At 42.2% G+C, this 16,345-nt stretch overlaps 1 protein-coding gene across 1 annotated transcript in view; it reads left to right on the forward strand.

The window, feature by feature from the left end:
• Window positions 1-2,143: 2,143 nt before the first annotated feature.
• stx1b (syntaxin 1B) overlaps window positions 2,144-16,345 on the forward strand; it is a 29,348-nt gene continuing 15,146 nt past the window's right edge. Inside the window, exon 1 of the mRNA XM_053493410.1 lies at window positions 2,144-2,447. Coding sequence (XP_053349385.1) covers window positions 2,418-2,447 — 30 coding nt within the window. The 5' untranslated portion in view covers window positions 2,144-2,417. The remainder of the gene's footprint in view (window positions 2,448-16,345) is intronic.

Below are 16,345 nucleotides of genomic sequence, written 5' to 3' on the forward strand. Positions count from 1 at the left end.
TTGTGTTTAAAAAGTGTGCCTGTGCTGTCTTTCTTCTTTTAAGATATTGTTTTCTAATGCACTAAAATTCATACATACTGTGTGGACTATGTGTCAAAAATGCTGCCTGGATAAATAGTCACATGTTATAATAGTCACCCTTATATTTAATTACAGTGCACATTCAACTTGGAATTGTTTTAACAACTGTACTCGTCATTACAGCATTTACTTCCATCCAGAGTTGATTTATTTCAAGCTTGAGATCTCGTGCTCATGCTGATCTTCTCCTGAACACTTTCACTAGGGTTAAAGAGTTCATGTGTGAAATGATTTCTCATGGTCCCAGAACCACTTTTTCAAAAAAAAAAATTATTTTATTTCCACATAATGTTGCTGAGCCTAGACCTGAGCACCTTAAGCAACCCCAGATTATAACACTTCCTCCAGAGACTTGTACAGTGTCGCTCTGGGCATATCAGATTACATGACCTTTGCTCCAAAGTCCAATTTTTCCCATCGGTCCTAAATTATATCATTACATTTACATTTACATTTAGGCATTTGGCAGACGCTCTTATCCAGAGCGACTTACAAAAAGTGCTTTAATGTTTACAACATTGGATCAACAGTTGAGCATCATGAGTGGAGCTGATTCTCAGCCAAGGGAGATAGCTCACTCACAATTTTGCCTAAGAACACAGCCATTAATAAAGAATGGTACTGAAAAACATCCTTTGTGAGCAACTTCTCTCAGTCATAAAAGAACAGTTGTTAATGACAAACACAATGCCTTTTCCAGCATGATGACGCACCTTGCCATAAGGCAAAAATGATACCCAAGTGGCTTGGGAAACAAAACATTGGATCCATGGCAAGTAATCCAATTAAGAACCTGTGGTTAATCTTCAAGAAGCAAAAAAACCCTACAAATTCTGACAAACTTCAAGCATTGATTATGCAAGAATGGGCTGCCATCTGTCTGGATGTGGCCTAGAAGTCGATTGTCAGCATGCCAGGGCAATTTGTTGAAGTCTTGAAAAATAAGGTTGAACGCTGCAAATATTGACTCTTTGCCTAAACTTAATGTAATTGTCCATAAAAGCCTTTGACACTTAAAAAACGTTTATAATTATTGTTTAAATAATTAATAAATAATTTTAGATCTGTTGTATCAACGACACATATATAAAATATCAATATTATTATTGATGAATACTTATTATATTGCATACTTATTTTTATTATATTGCATACTTATTATATTGCATAAGTATTCACCCCCTGTCATTTTCATTTATGTTGTAGAATAACAAGGCAAAAATTGGTTTATTTAGTTAGCTTTATTGTGCAGAGTGTGTCTTTAACAGAGGATATGTTGATGAGTAAAGCCGAAGTTCAGGACAGAAAGCTCATAAAACTCCTGACATTACAGATGCTGCATCACATCCACGAAAAAAAAAATGTGTGAATGGAGAAACGTAGCCATCTCATAACAAAGGAGGTGTGACGTCACTCTTTCCGTTTCCATCCCGGAACTCGCCTGTGCTCCCTAAGCTGCAGTGCGCATGCGCAGTACGGACAGCAGGGCTCAGGCCTTTGGCATTAATGAGGCATCACTGAGCGCGTAAGGGCGTGTTTACGCAGCAGGCACAGAGAAGGAAAAAGAGAGAGACATCATCTACACTCCCGTACTAAACAAGATTAGTGCGGAAAACTTAGCTATCCAAACATATCCAGCCCTGTTACCATGACAACCAGAGACATATTAAATAGTACGCACTCAGAAATAAGGAGAAGTACTAGAGTGTCATCCTAAAGACAATAACGCGTACCATCCGTACTAAACAGAGTAGTAGGGTGCGTCACCAGCGGCTGCGGCTCGCCTGTCTCCATAGCTACTGCGCATGCGCAGTGCGTATACGCACTATACATGCTGGACTGTTTAGTATGCGTGGTGTTGAGAGTCTCTGACTAAACACTTGCGCGCTAACACTAGCCTACTCCTCAGGCTTCCTAACCAGTACCGTAGTATGCGGAAATAGAAGAAGGGAGGGGAGAAAAAAAATATATATAGGGAGGGAGTTTCGCGCATGCGCAGTGTTGCTCTATCCCTCCGCATCGCTCCCCCCCTTTTTTTTCCTCTTTTCTGCAGCATCAGTACCGAGGACGCACAAGCACAGTGTGGGAAAAAAGGACAAAAAGAACGGAAGGAAGAAAAAGATCACTCATTTTTTTTTTCTAAATAAAAAAAAGAGAGAAAACAGTATTTAAGCATTTCTTTAGTTAAGGAAAGAAAGCAGGAAATTTGTTAGAGAAAGAAGGGAACGCACGCGTGAAGAAGAAGAAGCAGAAGAAGAAGAGCTGCGGGAGAAGCTGCTTGCGTTAATTCAGCTGATTTCTGCGGGAGGCAGCGCGCGCGCCACGGCGGGGGAGAGATGAAGGACCGCACACAGGAACTGCGGAGTGTAAGATCATCATCATCACCCTCATCATCCTCATCATCATCCCAGCACACTGCTCACTCAGACTCCATCTCACAGACACGCGCACCTATTTATTTATTTATTTATTTATTTATTTATTATAAGCCCAGGTATACATTGTCACGGCCATTTTGGCCGGTGCCGCTGAGATGGCTCCGTGTGTGTGTCTGTGTGTGTGGAGCAGCAGGGACAGATTCACACCGCGCAGGATGCAGGCTGCTCCATGTTAAACCACACGCAGTGTGCGCGCGCTGGGGAGGGAGCAGGGAGCCATTTCGGGTTCTCAATGAGAGGGAGCGCGCGCACGCGCGCGCGTGTGTGTGGTATGTATGTGTGTGAGGCTTGAGCTTCAGGTTCTTTAGGTGTATTCATGTCAGGATGGTTAATGCCAGACACACACACACACACACACACACTCACTCACGCACCTGTGCTGACTAAACGCACTGTTATAATGCTCGAGTGTGTTGTTATAACCTGTGTGGGATGAACATCACTGCATCAAAAGCTCTCTCTCTCTCTCTTCCATTCCGTCTCTCCTCTCTCTCTCCATCTCTCTCTCTATCTCTCTATCCAGTCTGACTGGTTTCTCCACTCCTATTGATTGCTCTTTATTTATTTCAGCCCATGGTGGTGGTGTTTGAAGGCTGAAGGAGGAGGTGGTGGAGGTAGAGGTGGGGGGTGGAGTAAGGTTGTGTTGGTCAGGGTGGGGGTTAGTGGGCCCAAATCCAACCCATTTGCATTTTTATGATCGATCAGGACTCCTGGTTTTTCTGTTCCATCACCGTGTGTTTTATTTATTAGGAGGCTGGGCACGTTGCTGGTGCTGCACTTTGCATTCCACCCTCTCTTTTTGTTTCATGTTACATTTTTTTGACAGCCTTATATAATCTGATATATATTGTGTGTGTGTCTTGGTAGTAAAATGCGGCCTGCAGACTTTCTGCACCATCACTGAGAAAATGCTTCAACCTCAGTGCACTGTGCGTGTGTGTGTGTGTGTGTGTGTGAGAGAGAGAGAGAGAGAGAGAGAGAGAGCGATCTCCCAGTGTGTTGGTCCACAGACATGGCTACCGCACTGCCGTAGCTCATTGGCACACACCGTGCATCTTTTCCTTCACCTCAAGTCATCTCGTCCATTTTCTAAACATGATTACATCATCACGCCGCACAAGCTTTAACTGTAACAGAAATATATTTTACGCCTGAAATCGAGAAGCGAGCTCAGCGTCCTTTTATCACACACACCATCGTGGTATTTTATGTATTATGTAATCACACAAAAAAGCACTTGATGGGCTGTGATTTTGGAAATAATGATATTTTATATAATCACTATCATCATCACCATCAGCAGCATCGTGACTTGACACAGATCTTCATCTCCATCATCCTCCTCCGTCAGACAGAGAGAAAGTGAGACAGTCTGAGAGAGCGAGAGAGAGAGACAGAGAGAGATGCCGTTGCCGTTCTTCTTCTTTATGCTGCAGCATTGAGCAGGAGTATGCACTCGCTGACCTGAAGGGACCAGAGGAGTGTGTGTGTGTGTGTGTGTGTGTGTGTGTGTGTGTGTGTGTGTGTGTGTGTGTGTGTGTGTGTGTGTGTGTGTGTGTGTGAGAAAGAGAGAGAAAGAGGGAGAGAGAGACGAGAGACGTGGGTGTGCACTGCAGCATGAATCCTTCTCCCGTTTATCCATTAACACACAGCGCTGGGTGGAGATTTTAGAACCCGGTGCTCCACAGGTCGAGGAAAAGAGTCTAAAATACAGACCAGGTGGTGCTGATGTTGGCATCGTATACAAATGTTGCAGCTATTCCAATCATTTTGATTCATACACATTTTTCACATTTTAGACACATTTCCATAATTTTTATTATGGAATTTTTTTATTTTGGATTCTGTAAAGCTGCTTTGCGATAATGACCATTATTAAAAGCGCTGTACAAATAAAATTTTATTGAAAAGTTATTCTAGATGTGAATGTTGCAGATTATGTAGATGTTGTCGCTGTAGCAAATCAAATGTTGTAGATGTTGAAGATTTAGTATGAGTGAAAGATAATATAAATATTGGTGACATTACAGATGTTGTAGGTGTTGAATATGTTATAGATGTTGGAGATGTTATAGATGTTGTTACAGATGTCATAGATGTCTTAAATGTAGATGATGTACAGCGGTGACTAAATATATCGGGACAAATGTAAAATTCAGTGTTCTCTCTCTTTTTTTGAATAATGACAATCAAGATAATAAGAATATTTTTTATATTTTATGCAGTTGAACAACAATCAGTATTTCGTATGAAGTACTTGCAGATGTTGGAGTTCTTGCGGATGTTGGCGATGTTATAGATGGGTGAGATTTATGGTCGAAGATTGAAGGATAATAATAATAATATTTTAGATGATGGACATATTGGTTTATGGAAAAATACATGGCTGGCTGAGAAGATTGAAAATAAACAGATGGATGGATGAACAGATGGATAGATGGATGGACAGATGGACAGATGGATGAACAGATGGATAGATGGATGAACAAATGTATAATGGTCAGAGGGATTATGCTGGTTTTGCACCACTGAATTATTTGATCTTCTTTATGGTGGTCTAGTTGTATGGTTTATAATGTAGCTCCACTAAATTCCCCATAAAGATTCTGACAGATTTTTATACGTAAATGGAGTGGTGACACCACCTTCAGCCTCACCCTTCCTAACATCAGCAGTTTTAATGCGCACATTATTTATGAAGATCTGAACATCACTTGTTCCTTTCGTTCCTTTAAACATCTGAACATCATTTCTTTCCTCTCACTCCTGAACATCTTACCATTTCTCATTCCTCTCACTCGTCTGAACTTCTGAGACATCACTTACTCCCTTAAACATCTAAACATGACTCGTTCCTCTTATTAATCTCGTGCCTCTGAACATCTAAATGTCATTCTTTCCCCTCATTCGTTTCGTTTCTCTAAGCATCTGAACGTCACCTCAGTCTCAGGACTCTGCTCTGTAGAATCTAATAAGAAAAGTAAGGATGGCATGTTTGTCAGTCAGAACATTATGCTTGTGGTTCTTCTTGAGTCCAGCAGAAACAACCTCCACCAATCAGACAACTGGAAGAAAAGCACACAGCATTGTATGAAGGATGGATGAACAGACAAATTACTGAGTAAATAGATGCATGAATGGATGGATGGATGAGTGGATGGATGGATCTATGCTTTTTATGAGAAGGGCAGCTGAGCTTGTTCTTTATGTGTAATATGCAAGGAATAACACACACTGACTGACATGCTTGTTTCCTTTTACAGACAGCTATGTACCCGCCTTTAGACATTTTTATATACAGTCAGGTCCATAAGTGTTCGGACCGTGAGATAGTGTCTGGGTGTGTGTGCCTTTCTTCTCCATCATGCGTGTAAAGAAGAGGTCAGGTTGTGACTTAAGTGACTTCAAGACTTTAACTTAAACATTGTTTTAAACTGTTTAGGAGTTACAGACATTTATATATACATTTTTAGAGCTCAAAAGTATTCAGACAGAATTGCATTATTATAAATCTTAGGATATTTTGTAATACTTGCATCAACAAAAGTATATCCTGATGCCAAAAAGTAAAAGAACAAATAGCAACAGCGTAAAATGTCTCATTCAGCTGGTGCTGAAATCAGCAGGGTCTGTGCGGCCTCATGTAACAGGGGGCTTTATGCACCACCTTTAACATGGTCAGAGGGGGTTGGATTTTTAGATTTTAACAAATATAAAAGTGCAGAATATCTACTAGGGAATGCAAACCATGAACAAAAACATCTGTGAGCCTGTCTGTCCTTGACCTCATCAGCACTCAGGGAGACGAGTATAATACACACAGACACATCACACGACCTGCGCCTGTACATAGTGTACCGCTTTAACTCAGGGCAGAGTACACTGTGTCTGCTCCCAGCTGGGGCTCTGCCTCTCCGAGCACAGCTTTAGGAGTCGATAACTCTCCCTGGATAGCATGACCTCCTCTCTGCCACCTTCAACACTTCACTAGCCTCCATTGGCTCAGATACTGTGAACCTGGGTAGCATGAGCCTCTATTTAGCTGCCATGAGCTCCTCTACTCCTCTCTGAATAGCATGAACTCCTCCTTGAAGAGCATAACCTTCTTTCTGGATAGAATGTCCTCCCTCCTGTTTGGAATCGCAAACTCTCTTCTTTAGATAGCTTGAATTCCTGTGGCCTCCATCTCCTCTCAGTGACTCTCAGACAAACTTTTAGTTACCGGCTACCAACCAGACAATATTGAACAGACCAGGTTCTGAGGTTCTGACGATGCTCTGGTAAGGCTCTGGCGAGGTTCTCTTGAATGCTCTGATGAGGTTCTGATGAGACTGGTAGTATGCCCTGAATGTGCCTGGGAGCTGCTTCCTGAGGTGCTTTACCTGAAAGCACCATTCATAGTCAGAGGTGCCTTTCAGGTGGTTTGTGGTGTTGCAGAGACTCTTGATTGTAGCCATTTTAAAGACTAATGGGGGAAGCTCAAGAGAAGCACATGCCTGATAACTACCTGGTGGTAGTTATCAGGCCATATCCCAGGAGTATGGATAGACACATCATCCTTATTTCAGTGCCACCACTCCTCTTTAGATGGTGTTGCGTGTGGAGGAGCACTGGCTCTTCTAATGGCTACATCTTTTCTGATCTCTCTGGAGGCAGGGGTGTAGATGTGGAAAACTCCAAGTTGGTATTGGAGGAAGAGGCCACAAAAGAAAAGTCATGCTTCCATACTACATGGACAAATCAAGTAAGACTTACCCTTTAAAAATTCTCCTGTGGTTTATAAGAGCGAAAATTATATTTATAAGAGCTATAATACACTGTGGTTGATTACTAAACTCGAAAGGAGTGAAAGACCTGAAAACTCAAGGATGACATCTAAGACTTAACATGGAACTTAGCTTTAATTGTGTGGGTAACTTCAATTTAATTGTGTGGGTACTGTGCAGACTATCAGGAGCTGGGATATATTAAGCAGCACATAAACTTTCAGGTCTCAAATTTAATGTGTTAAGAGCAAAAAAAATGTGTTTATGTAAGAATCTGTGTGACTTTAAGAAGAACGAGACTGTGATGTCTAGACCACTGAGTCAGAGCCTCACTAAAACAGCATATCTTATGGGATGATCCAGGTCTATGGTTTTCTGGATTCCAGAGAAGAAGAACCGTTGACCTGGTGACAGAGTCATGTGGGGCCAGGCTTATTGGCTGGTCCATACGGTCCGATGCAACAGAAGACCTACTGTAACTCAAATTGCAAAAAAGGGAATATTGATACTGATAGAAAGGAATCAGTACACACAGTGAAGCGCAGTTCTCTACGTATGAACCTGCATAGCTACAGACCGATCAGGGTCCCTATGCTGACCCATGTCCTCCACCCAAAGCTCCTACAATGTTCATGTGAGCATTACCAATGGGACAAAGCCGAGCTGGCAGAGGCAGTGTGATTTTCTGGGCAATCCTGTACTGGAAAAACTTGGACCTGCCATTAATGTGTGTATTACTCTGACACGTACAACCTACCTAAACACTGTTACAGACTGAGCTACACCCCTTTGTGGAGACAGGGTCCCCCCAATGGCAATGTCCTCTTTGAGCAGGATAATGTGCTCTGACACACTGCACACATTGTTTGGGAATAGTTTAATTAACGTTACGATGCTTTTGAGGTTTTGACTCCACCTCAATATTCTTCAGATCTCAAGGGGTGCTCTGGAGAAACAAGTCTGATCCATGGAGGCTCCATCTCAACTTAAGGAACTGCTGCTGACAGCTTGGTGCCAGATACTACAGCACAGTGTTTTACCATTAAATGAGTTCTAGCTAAGATGTCTGTTTTATTTCACTACCAGTATTAAGGTGGAGTGATGTAAAAGGTGTGTTTTTTGTCCAGAAGAAGGGGGGGACAACTACAGGACAGAGAGCTAAAGACAGAGTCACAATACTCTACACATAAAAACCCAACAGTGCTATAACAGTCTTGCAGCCAGCTAAAACAAAATTAAATAGAATTAAAAAATCCATGATAATATTGCTATAACACAATGCTAATATAACTCTGTGAAGTACCGGGCAGCTATTATAGATAATGAATCAACACTTCCTGATTTAGGAACTAAGCTGCAGTGTGCTGTCTAAATATCAAATCACAGCTACTTATAAAAATGATAAATAATCTGAAATAATTCCTAAATGTAAGGATAGATAAATGAACAGATAGAAGGATAATCAAATCACTTCTGTAATAATATCATATTTAGCACCACTTTAGTGAATAAATGATTCTCTGTGCTTTATGAATGAACCTTAAGTGGATGAAACTGCGTCCTATAGCGACCCTCATTACTGCCAGGTTTGGTTTTACCTGATTACTGAAATAATGTGCCCCGTCATGGAGCTGTGTTTACTCTGCAGTGTGTGTGTGTGTGTCTGAAGGAGAGAGAGACGGGTGTGTAAGGTCACACACAGCCACCGGCGGCCTTTGATACTAAATTTAAAACTGCTGCGGTGGATTGAAACTGCGGTTACGACGAAAATGTCCGCTGCTGCTGAACGCTGGGATGAAACCTCACCACTATGTCACATCGAAACTGTTTAATATTGAGGGTTTTTTTTTTGTATGTAGTCATCTTACCTCTTTGCAGTGCTGCAAATTATTTCCATGCAGAGTGTTTTAGTTAATAATTAATCTCCACACTGTTCATCACAAACATAACTGATCAGGAAATTGATATTTGCTTCCTGAAGCTACAGCGCTAATGTAGCGCTAACAAGTAAAGGATTTTATAACTGTGTGTAGCATTGATCACATGAATGTAAAAATGTGGACATGACTCCACACAGTGCTAATATCGCTGCTAACCTAGCTAGTGGGTTAGCTTCATGCTAGCATGCTAGCTCATAGTTTTGAGTGTTACTCCTATTTTCTCATCATTTCTTCTTCATCACTAAGGCTAAGTTAACCTTAACATAAGTTGGCATGTCCTTGGTCCAAAGCTGTGGAGTCACAACGTGATCCAATATTTAACCCAGCCCCCAAATATCACTTTTAAATGAGGAAATGGGAATTTAGCACAACGGAAGTATGAATGTGTTTGATCCATAATACCCCTATCTCACCTATGCGGTTTTACTCACAGTGATATGCGGTGTTAGGCACCGTGAGCTGCCGCGATTGCCCGCTGACGCTCGGCTGATGTTCCGCAAAGTTCTGCAAGGTCCGCAAGCTTCTGTGAGGACCGGCAAAAAGATTAAACGTTTAGAAAGATGGAACCGTACTCACAGTGCCAAAAATCCGCGCGAAACCACGTAGGTGAGATAGGGGTATAAGGCTTAAAGTTTTATAATAAACAGCACATATTCGTAACTGTTTTTAAAGCTAAGCTACAAGTTTTTATTGGCTCACTGCAACAACAGCTCCATGAATGTGGGCGTGGCTATTTTAATTAGATGTATATGAGACCATATCATATGCAAATATATTTCAAAATAGCTGAAGGTGATTCATTAGTTGTGCTGTATGTCATTGTGTGTGTGTGTGTGTAGAGCTGAGTAGATGTAGTGCTCCTACTGTATAATGTATTTCCTGATGGATATGTGAGGGTTGAAGCTCTCACTGAGACACTAAACACTCATCTGACCTCCAGCTTTGTGTTCCAGATACCTGAGCCTTAACTCTGCACTTTAGTTTATCACACACACACACACACACACACACACACACACACACACACACACACACACACACTCTGGGTGAGCACTCTGAAATTCTATAACCACCATCAGAGAGAAAATGGGATTCAGGGTGTTGCTGGGGTTGGAAGGATTTAGAGGGGTTGGTGAGGGGGAGGAGTGGTTGGGGAGGAGTATAAAGGATTGGAGCGGTTGTTGTACAAGGAGGTGGTCAGGTTTTAGTTGTAGGAGGGGCTGAGGTTGATACAGTGATGAGGGTTGAAGGAGCTTTTAGGTATTTCAGATGTATGAGGGAGGTTAGAGGGGTAAAAGGGAGTTGGAGGCAAATGAGGGCTTTGTGGTATTGTAGGGGTGGGAAGGGGTTAGAAGTGTTGCAGGAAGAAAGAGGGGGTTGAAGGTGTTGCAGCAGGTAGGAAGGTGTTGGGGGAGTGGAGGTGGATGGGGTGTTGCAGAAGGGGGTTAGAGGTGTAGAAGGGGGTGTTGGAATTGTTGCAGGAGATAGGAGCAGGTTGAAGGTATAGCAAGGTTATGAGGGGGTTGAAGATGTTAGGGGGGATAGGGGTGTTGGAGGTGTTGCAAGGGGTAGGAGGGGGATGTGGTGTTTGAGAGGTTTGTGGTATTGGAGGGGTAGGAGGGGGTTGGATGTGTAGATGGGATATTAGGGGGATGGGGTGGTAGGAGGAGGATCAATCAGCATTGATTAGTAATAAATATTCCATTGGTTCTGCTGTAGCATGTAGAGAGGGCTGGGGCAGAGGGACAGCTCGCTAGAGAGAGGGCCAGGGCCGGGGACAGCTCGCTAAAAGAGGGCCGGGGCAGAGGGGTAACTCTCCTCCAATGCACTGTAACTGTGCTGAGTCACTCTGAAGGTCCTTCATCGATTGCTCGCTCCTCAGCATGCAGAAACCAAAACCCACAAAGATTCCACAACGTGGACCTGAGCGCTAAAATACCCATGGCTACAGCTCGGAGAGAACAACACATACACAAACAGAAACTGCTGTGCCTTTTAAAAAGGGGAGAAAATAAACACACTGACAGAGTGATGGAAACACTCGCTCTCATATTCATGATACACTAATGATCCTTCTGAGGAGCTTCAGTGCCAATTTCTAAACACACACAGACACACACACCCACACACACACGGTGATGAGTCACATTGCACTCACACCTACAGCTGTCTTTAGAAATGTCATTGAGCTCCAGATAAATCCAGCACCCGTGTTTCTGCACTGCAGAAGTGGTTTTAATCCATATCTCTGCTTTTAGAGCAAACACACTGTCTCCATCATTTACTAAAAACACAACACTCATTATTTAGCGACTCAGAGAGCCTGACTCCATTACTCCACCATGCCATTACTTCATCATATACTCAGCCTTATTCTACATTTATTTTTATTTCATTTTACTTTATTATGGTTCAACTTCATCCTGGAAATATTGGTGAACTTTGAAGAACTTTAATATTATTAATTAAAAGTAATATCGATTTAATTTGGGCATTTAGTGGTATTCCAGTATGAATGTTGTGTTTGTATGTGTAACTGCCGCACACTCTGCAAAGGCGTGCACACGTCTGTCTGAGGTCTGAACACTGGTGTGTAGAGTTTCAGGATTAAATCCTCACAATGCAGGCTTGAGTCGACGCATCACTCTCACACACCAACCTTGGCTTAATGACTGCGCTGCTTATTAAATTTGGTTTCATACACTGGAGTGTCACATGCTGCTGTTCACACATCAGCATTCTGAGTGTAGAGAATTATATTAGATTGTTTCTGATTAGATTTACACAAAAGTTGGATGAGCAGGAGCATGCATTGGGACAGCAAGGTGATTGTGCATTTTTATTCATCTTGAGTAAGTGCTCAGAGTCACGCTGTGTTAAATCACTACCCTGTGTACAGTGTGGGGCGGAGGGGGGGTGGTAATTAGGAAATACCTCACTCAGGAACAAAAAAAACTTAATCATTACAGTTTAATGATAGATAGATAGATAGATAGATAGATTACTTTATTAGTAGAAAAGGGAAAATGGTATAATGCAGTATAATAAACACTGAACACTGGGAAAAAATAATAATAATTTTTTTTTTTTTACTTTTATACATTTGCATTTGAGATGGTAAGATATCACAGTTCCTCTATAATCCTACAGGTGGTGCTATAAATATGTTGAGAATTGTAATATCGAATCAGGATATTTATATTTATACTTACAGAATTGCAATACATATTAAATCGCCATTGAGATATCATGATACCATCATATCAGGTGATCTCTGGTGATTCCTGTCCTTAATAACCACACACACGCACACACTAATGATGGAAAGTTTGAATTATTTTGGTGACTCGGTTCTTTGAATCTTGTTCATCAAAATGAGCAAATTGTTTTTTGAGTCATTTAGTACTAAAATCAAAATAGAAATTAAATAAAATAGAAATTAAATAAAATGTTACATTTTCAATAAACAGACCCCTAATACGTCTACATACACAAATTTTGCCTATAGTTCCATTAATGAAAATATTACAATGCAGCTTAGGACATAGAATGAGTAGCTCATCTCTCATATCTTTTAGTCTGAGTCGTTTGTTCTTTTGAATTTATTGCGCGGCATAGAGTCTAAGGGAGTCACGTGACAAAAGAACGAACGATTCGGACCGAAAAGACTCAAAGATGACTACGCATTTTTCTTTCCTGTACATAACCTACGGAGCCCATAATGTAACCATTCATGTTTAAAGGTAACTCGTTATCACGGCGCGTTAGCCACTTTTCCAGACACTAATTTTTGTCATTTTAGTTAAATATGAGCTTTGTTTTCCATGTAGATGTTTAGACTGGAATAAGCCAAGTAAATTAGTGCTATAATACATACTCAGTATCATTACTGTGAACACTACACTACCTGTCTTACACTCCCATTATTAGCCTAGCTCACCATAATGCTAGTTATGGTGTTAGCCTGTTTACTCTCAGGTCCATTCAGCAGGTCACCTGTGTACTGACACACCCTGCTCACCTGACATCCTGAACTCTCGCTCATTGGGTGAAACCTTTCTCATGTTTACCCACACACTTATATTAAGGTCACACATCTCTCTCCCTTTCTCTCTCTCTCTTTCTTTCTCTCTATCTGTGTGTGTGTGTTCGTGTGTATGTGTGTGAGAAGCTGACAGATGGTCTGAGGTGTGTAATCTGAGCCTCAGTTTGCGTAACGCTGCACCATTCATCTCACACATATCAACCACACACTATAATGTAAAACCATAGACCTTGATTTATAGAAAAATCAACAATGTGTTATTATTACATATTAAAATAATAAGTACTGGGTTATTACAACACATGCTTGAATTTACGTTTATGTGCTCATTTCCATAGTAACAGCTCATTCACAGGGACGTGTACTTTGCATGTGACACAGATAATAAACAGTTTACAATAATCACTGATGTAGTGAAATTTTCATGAAGTAGAAGGTGTGTGTGTGTGTGTGTGTGTGTGTGTGTGACATCAGTAGAAAGAGTGTGCTTGGATATCGCACACTAATGGCAATAGTAATAATACTGTCACATGTTGAATCCATTCCATGTTCAGCCCTGGTGTGTGTTTGAGGTAATTTTCTGTTGGAACACTTAGATATGTCCAAGTTTCACCTGTGTAGCTGATAATTTGAGGTTCTTCTCTTTCTTCATGCTTCCATCTACTCTGTCAGTGCACCAGTTCCACCGGCAACAAAAAAAGCCCCAGATTTTCTACAGTGTTCTTAGGGTCAAACATCTCACCTTTGTCCTCCTCACACATCTGGTCAGAACGTTAATCCAAAAGGCTTTGATTGCTCCATGTGCTTAGCTGCAAACTTTAGTGGGGCTTGAAGGTGTGGATTTTGGAGCAGCCCATGTTGATGTAAAGCTGGTTTTGACTGGGGCATTGGGAACATTACACTGATGCCACACTGTAAGGTTCCCAATGCACTGCCCCCAGTGTACTGTTTACACTGTACAGGTATTCCCCGACTTATGAACAAGTTTTGTTTTGGGAGCATGTTTAAGTTCTCAGAGCATGTTCGTAAGTCCAATTTGTTCTTAAGTCCAAAGTAAGCCTTATACGCCTTTAACACAAATATTCAATGTAAAGCATATCAATCCACTTGACCTTTCCCCACACTGCCATCATGTGGAATCTCACAGTTAAATCTAACAATGTTGTTGCCTTTAAATCTTGAAAGGGAATCCTGGACACCATTTTGTCTCAAAGCTGTTTTCCACTGTACTGGATTTAACATTCCCTCCTCCACGGCCAGAGCATACTCCCTCAAGGACACTTACGGTCTGCAGGCAGGGAGGGACCTGAGGGTGCACATTGAGGGTGGAGTTAAAATTGCAGTGTGTGTGTTTGTGTGTCTGTGCATGAGATTTGACAGTGAGAGAGCAGTAAAGCTCATTCATTATTCACCAGCAGATAAACACATACACAAGGAAGTGAAAGTCAGGACACTGATGATCAGTCATATGATACATCAGTGATCTCTCTCTCTGTCTCTCTCTCTCTCTCTCTCACACACACACACACACACACACACACACATTACTGTAATCGTTAACATGTATTTAATACTGTAAGTATTTACACACCACACTAGTTTATTTTAAAGCAGGAGGTTATTATTAAGTTATGAAATATGACATAGTGGAATTATAGAAACTCCCTCATGTTTATTTATTATTATTGTTATTAATAATAATAAAATTAACAATAGTAATAATGCTGACCTGATGGAAATTTTTTTTTTGAGGAAAGTAATTTTATTAAACAGAAATATTCATTCACTAAAGAATAAAAGTATCAGTGTCCTTTATGAAACATAGCAAACCTAAACAACAGATTATGAGATGTGTGCTGCGGTTCAGGACTTGAGCCATACCTGCAGGATTAGATTATTTCTAAGCACCTGGGGCCGAGCTGCGTTTCTGATGCGCAGCTTAACACATTTATGCATCAGGAAACAGAGACAGGAGCTTTTACACATTTAGCAAAAAAAGACTGAACGTTGCTAAGAAAAGCTTAGCATCGTAAACAAACTAAGCCAAGTCATTTCATTGATACTGCGCATGCGCCGCTATGGGTGGCGTCAGCACTAAAACACCAGCGCAGCTGATAAATACAGCTATTTTTTTCAGGGTGTAAATGTCACAAGTCCATTCTCTGACATCACAAGTCACAGAATAAACTGGTTTAAATTTATATCCATATCGTCCCACCCCACGCCCGGGCAGTTAGCCCTCTAGGCGACCCCTATGCCCCGAGCATGCCCTGACAGTGCAGATTGGATAATAAATAACAGAAGCACTGGTTACAGGATATTTCTCGCCCCCCGGCTGTGAGTGTCCACGCCCATACGCTCCATAGGTGCCCCCACCCGAAAGTCCTGCAGCGGCGCCCGCGAGCGCTGGGCGGGGCCCCTCTCCTGCCCCCCCTCCTCCTCACGGTCCAGCTGTGGCACAGGCGAAACTACGCTTGGCGCTCTAGGTGACTCAGTGACTCGGCTGATCACCGCCAGAGAGTCCGGAGGACTGCGCGAGGGGGATGTTCTGGATCGATGGTCTCGGGGATTGGTCTTTGTCGCCACCGCACACGCGCTTTTTCACTAACTCGCAGTACCGACGGCGCACTTTGCTGCACGGCAGTCTGGATAAAGCGTCAGCGTTAGCGGATGTTTACCTGGCACGACTACCGGAAGTTCCGCCCCCCGGGTGTGTGTTACTAACATGTTCGGCTGTGGTTTGGGTATTAGCAACCTAGCTACCCCAAAGTTACCACGAAGCACTGTGTGACAAGCCCGTATCTTCATGTAGCTCCCAGACACAGTGCGAATGTTGAAGGCGGGGTCAGGCAGTCTGCAACCGCGCTCGCTTTGCCCCAGCAATCTACAGCGCAGCAGTGAAACAGTGGAGCCGGTGTCCACGAGCACCCGTAGTAAGACGCCGTCTAGCACACAGTTGACATAGATCTCAGCGCGACTTCCCAAAAGTCCCGACTGGAAGTTACATCCACCAGGCTTCCCCTCGGCGCCCCCCGGAACTAGTTTAACTGCTGCTGGGGTACGCTGTCCTCAGGC

Source organism: Clarias gariepinus, chromosome 3, assembly GCF_024256425.1.
Source record: "Clarias gariepinus isolate MV-2021 ecotype Netherlands chromosome 3, CGAR_prim_01v2, whole genome shotgun sequence".
In the NCBI taxonomy this organism is placed as follows: Eukaryota; Metazoa; Chordata; class Actinopteri; order Siluriformes; family Clariidae; genus Clarias; species Clarias gariepinus.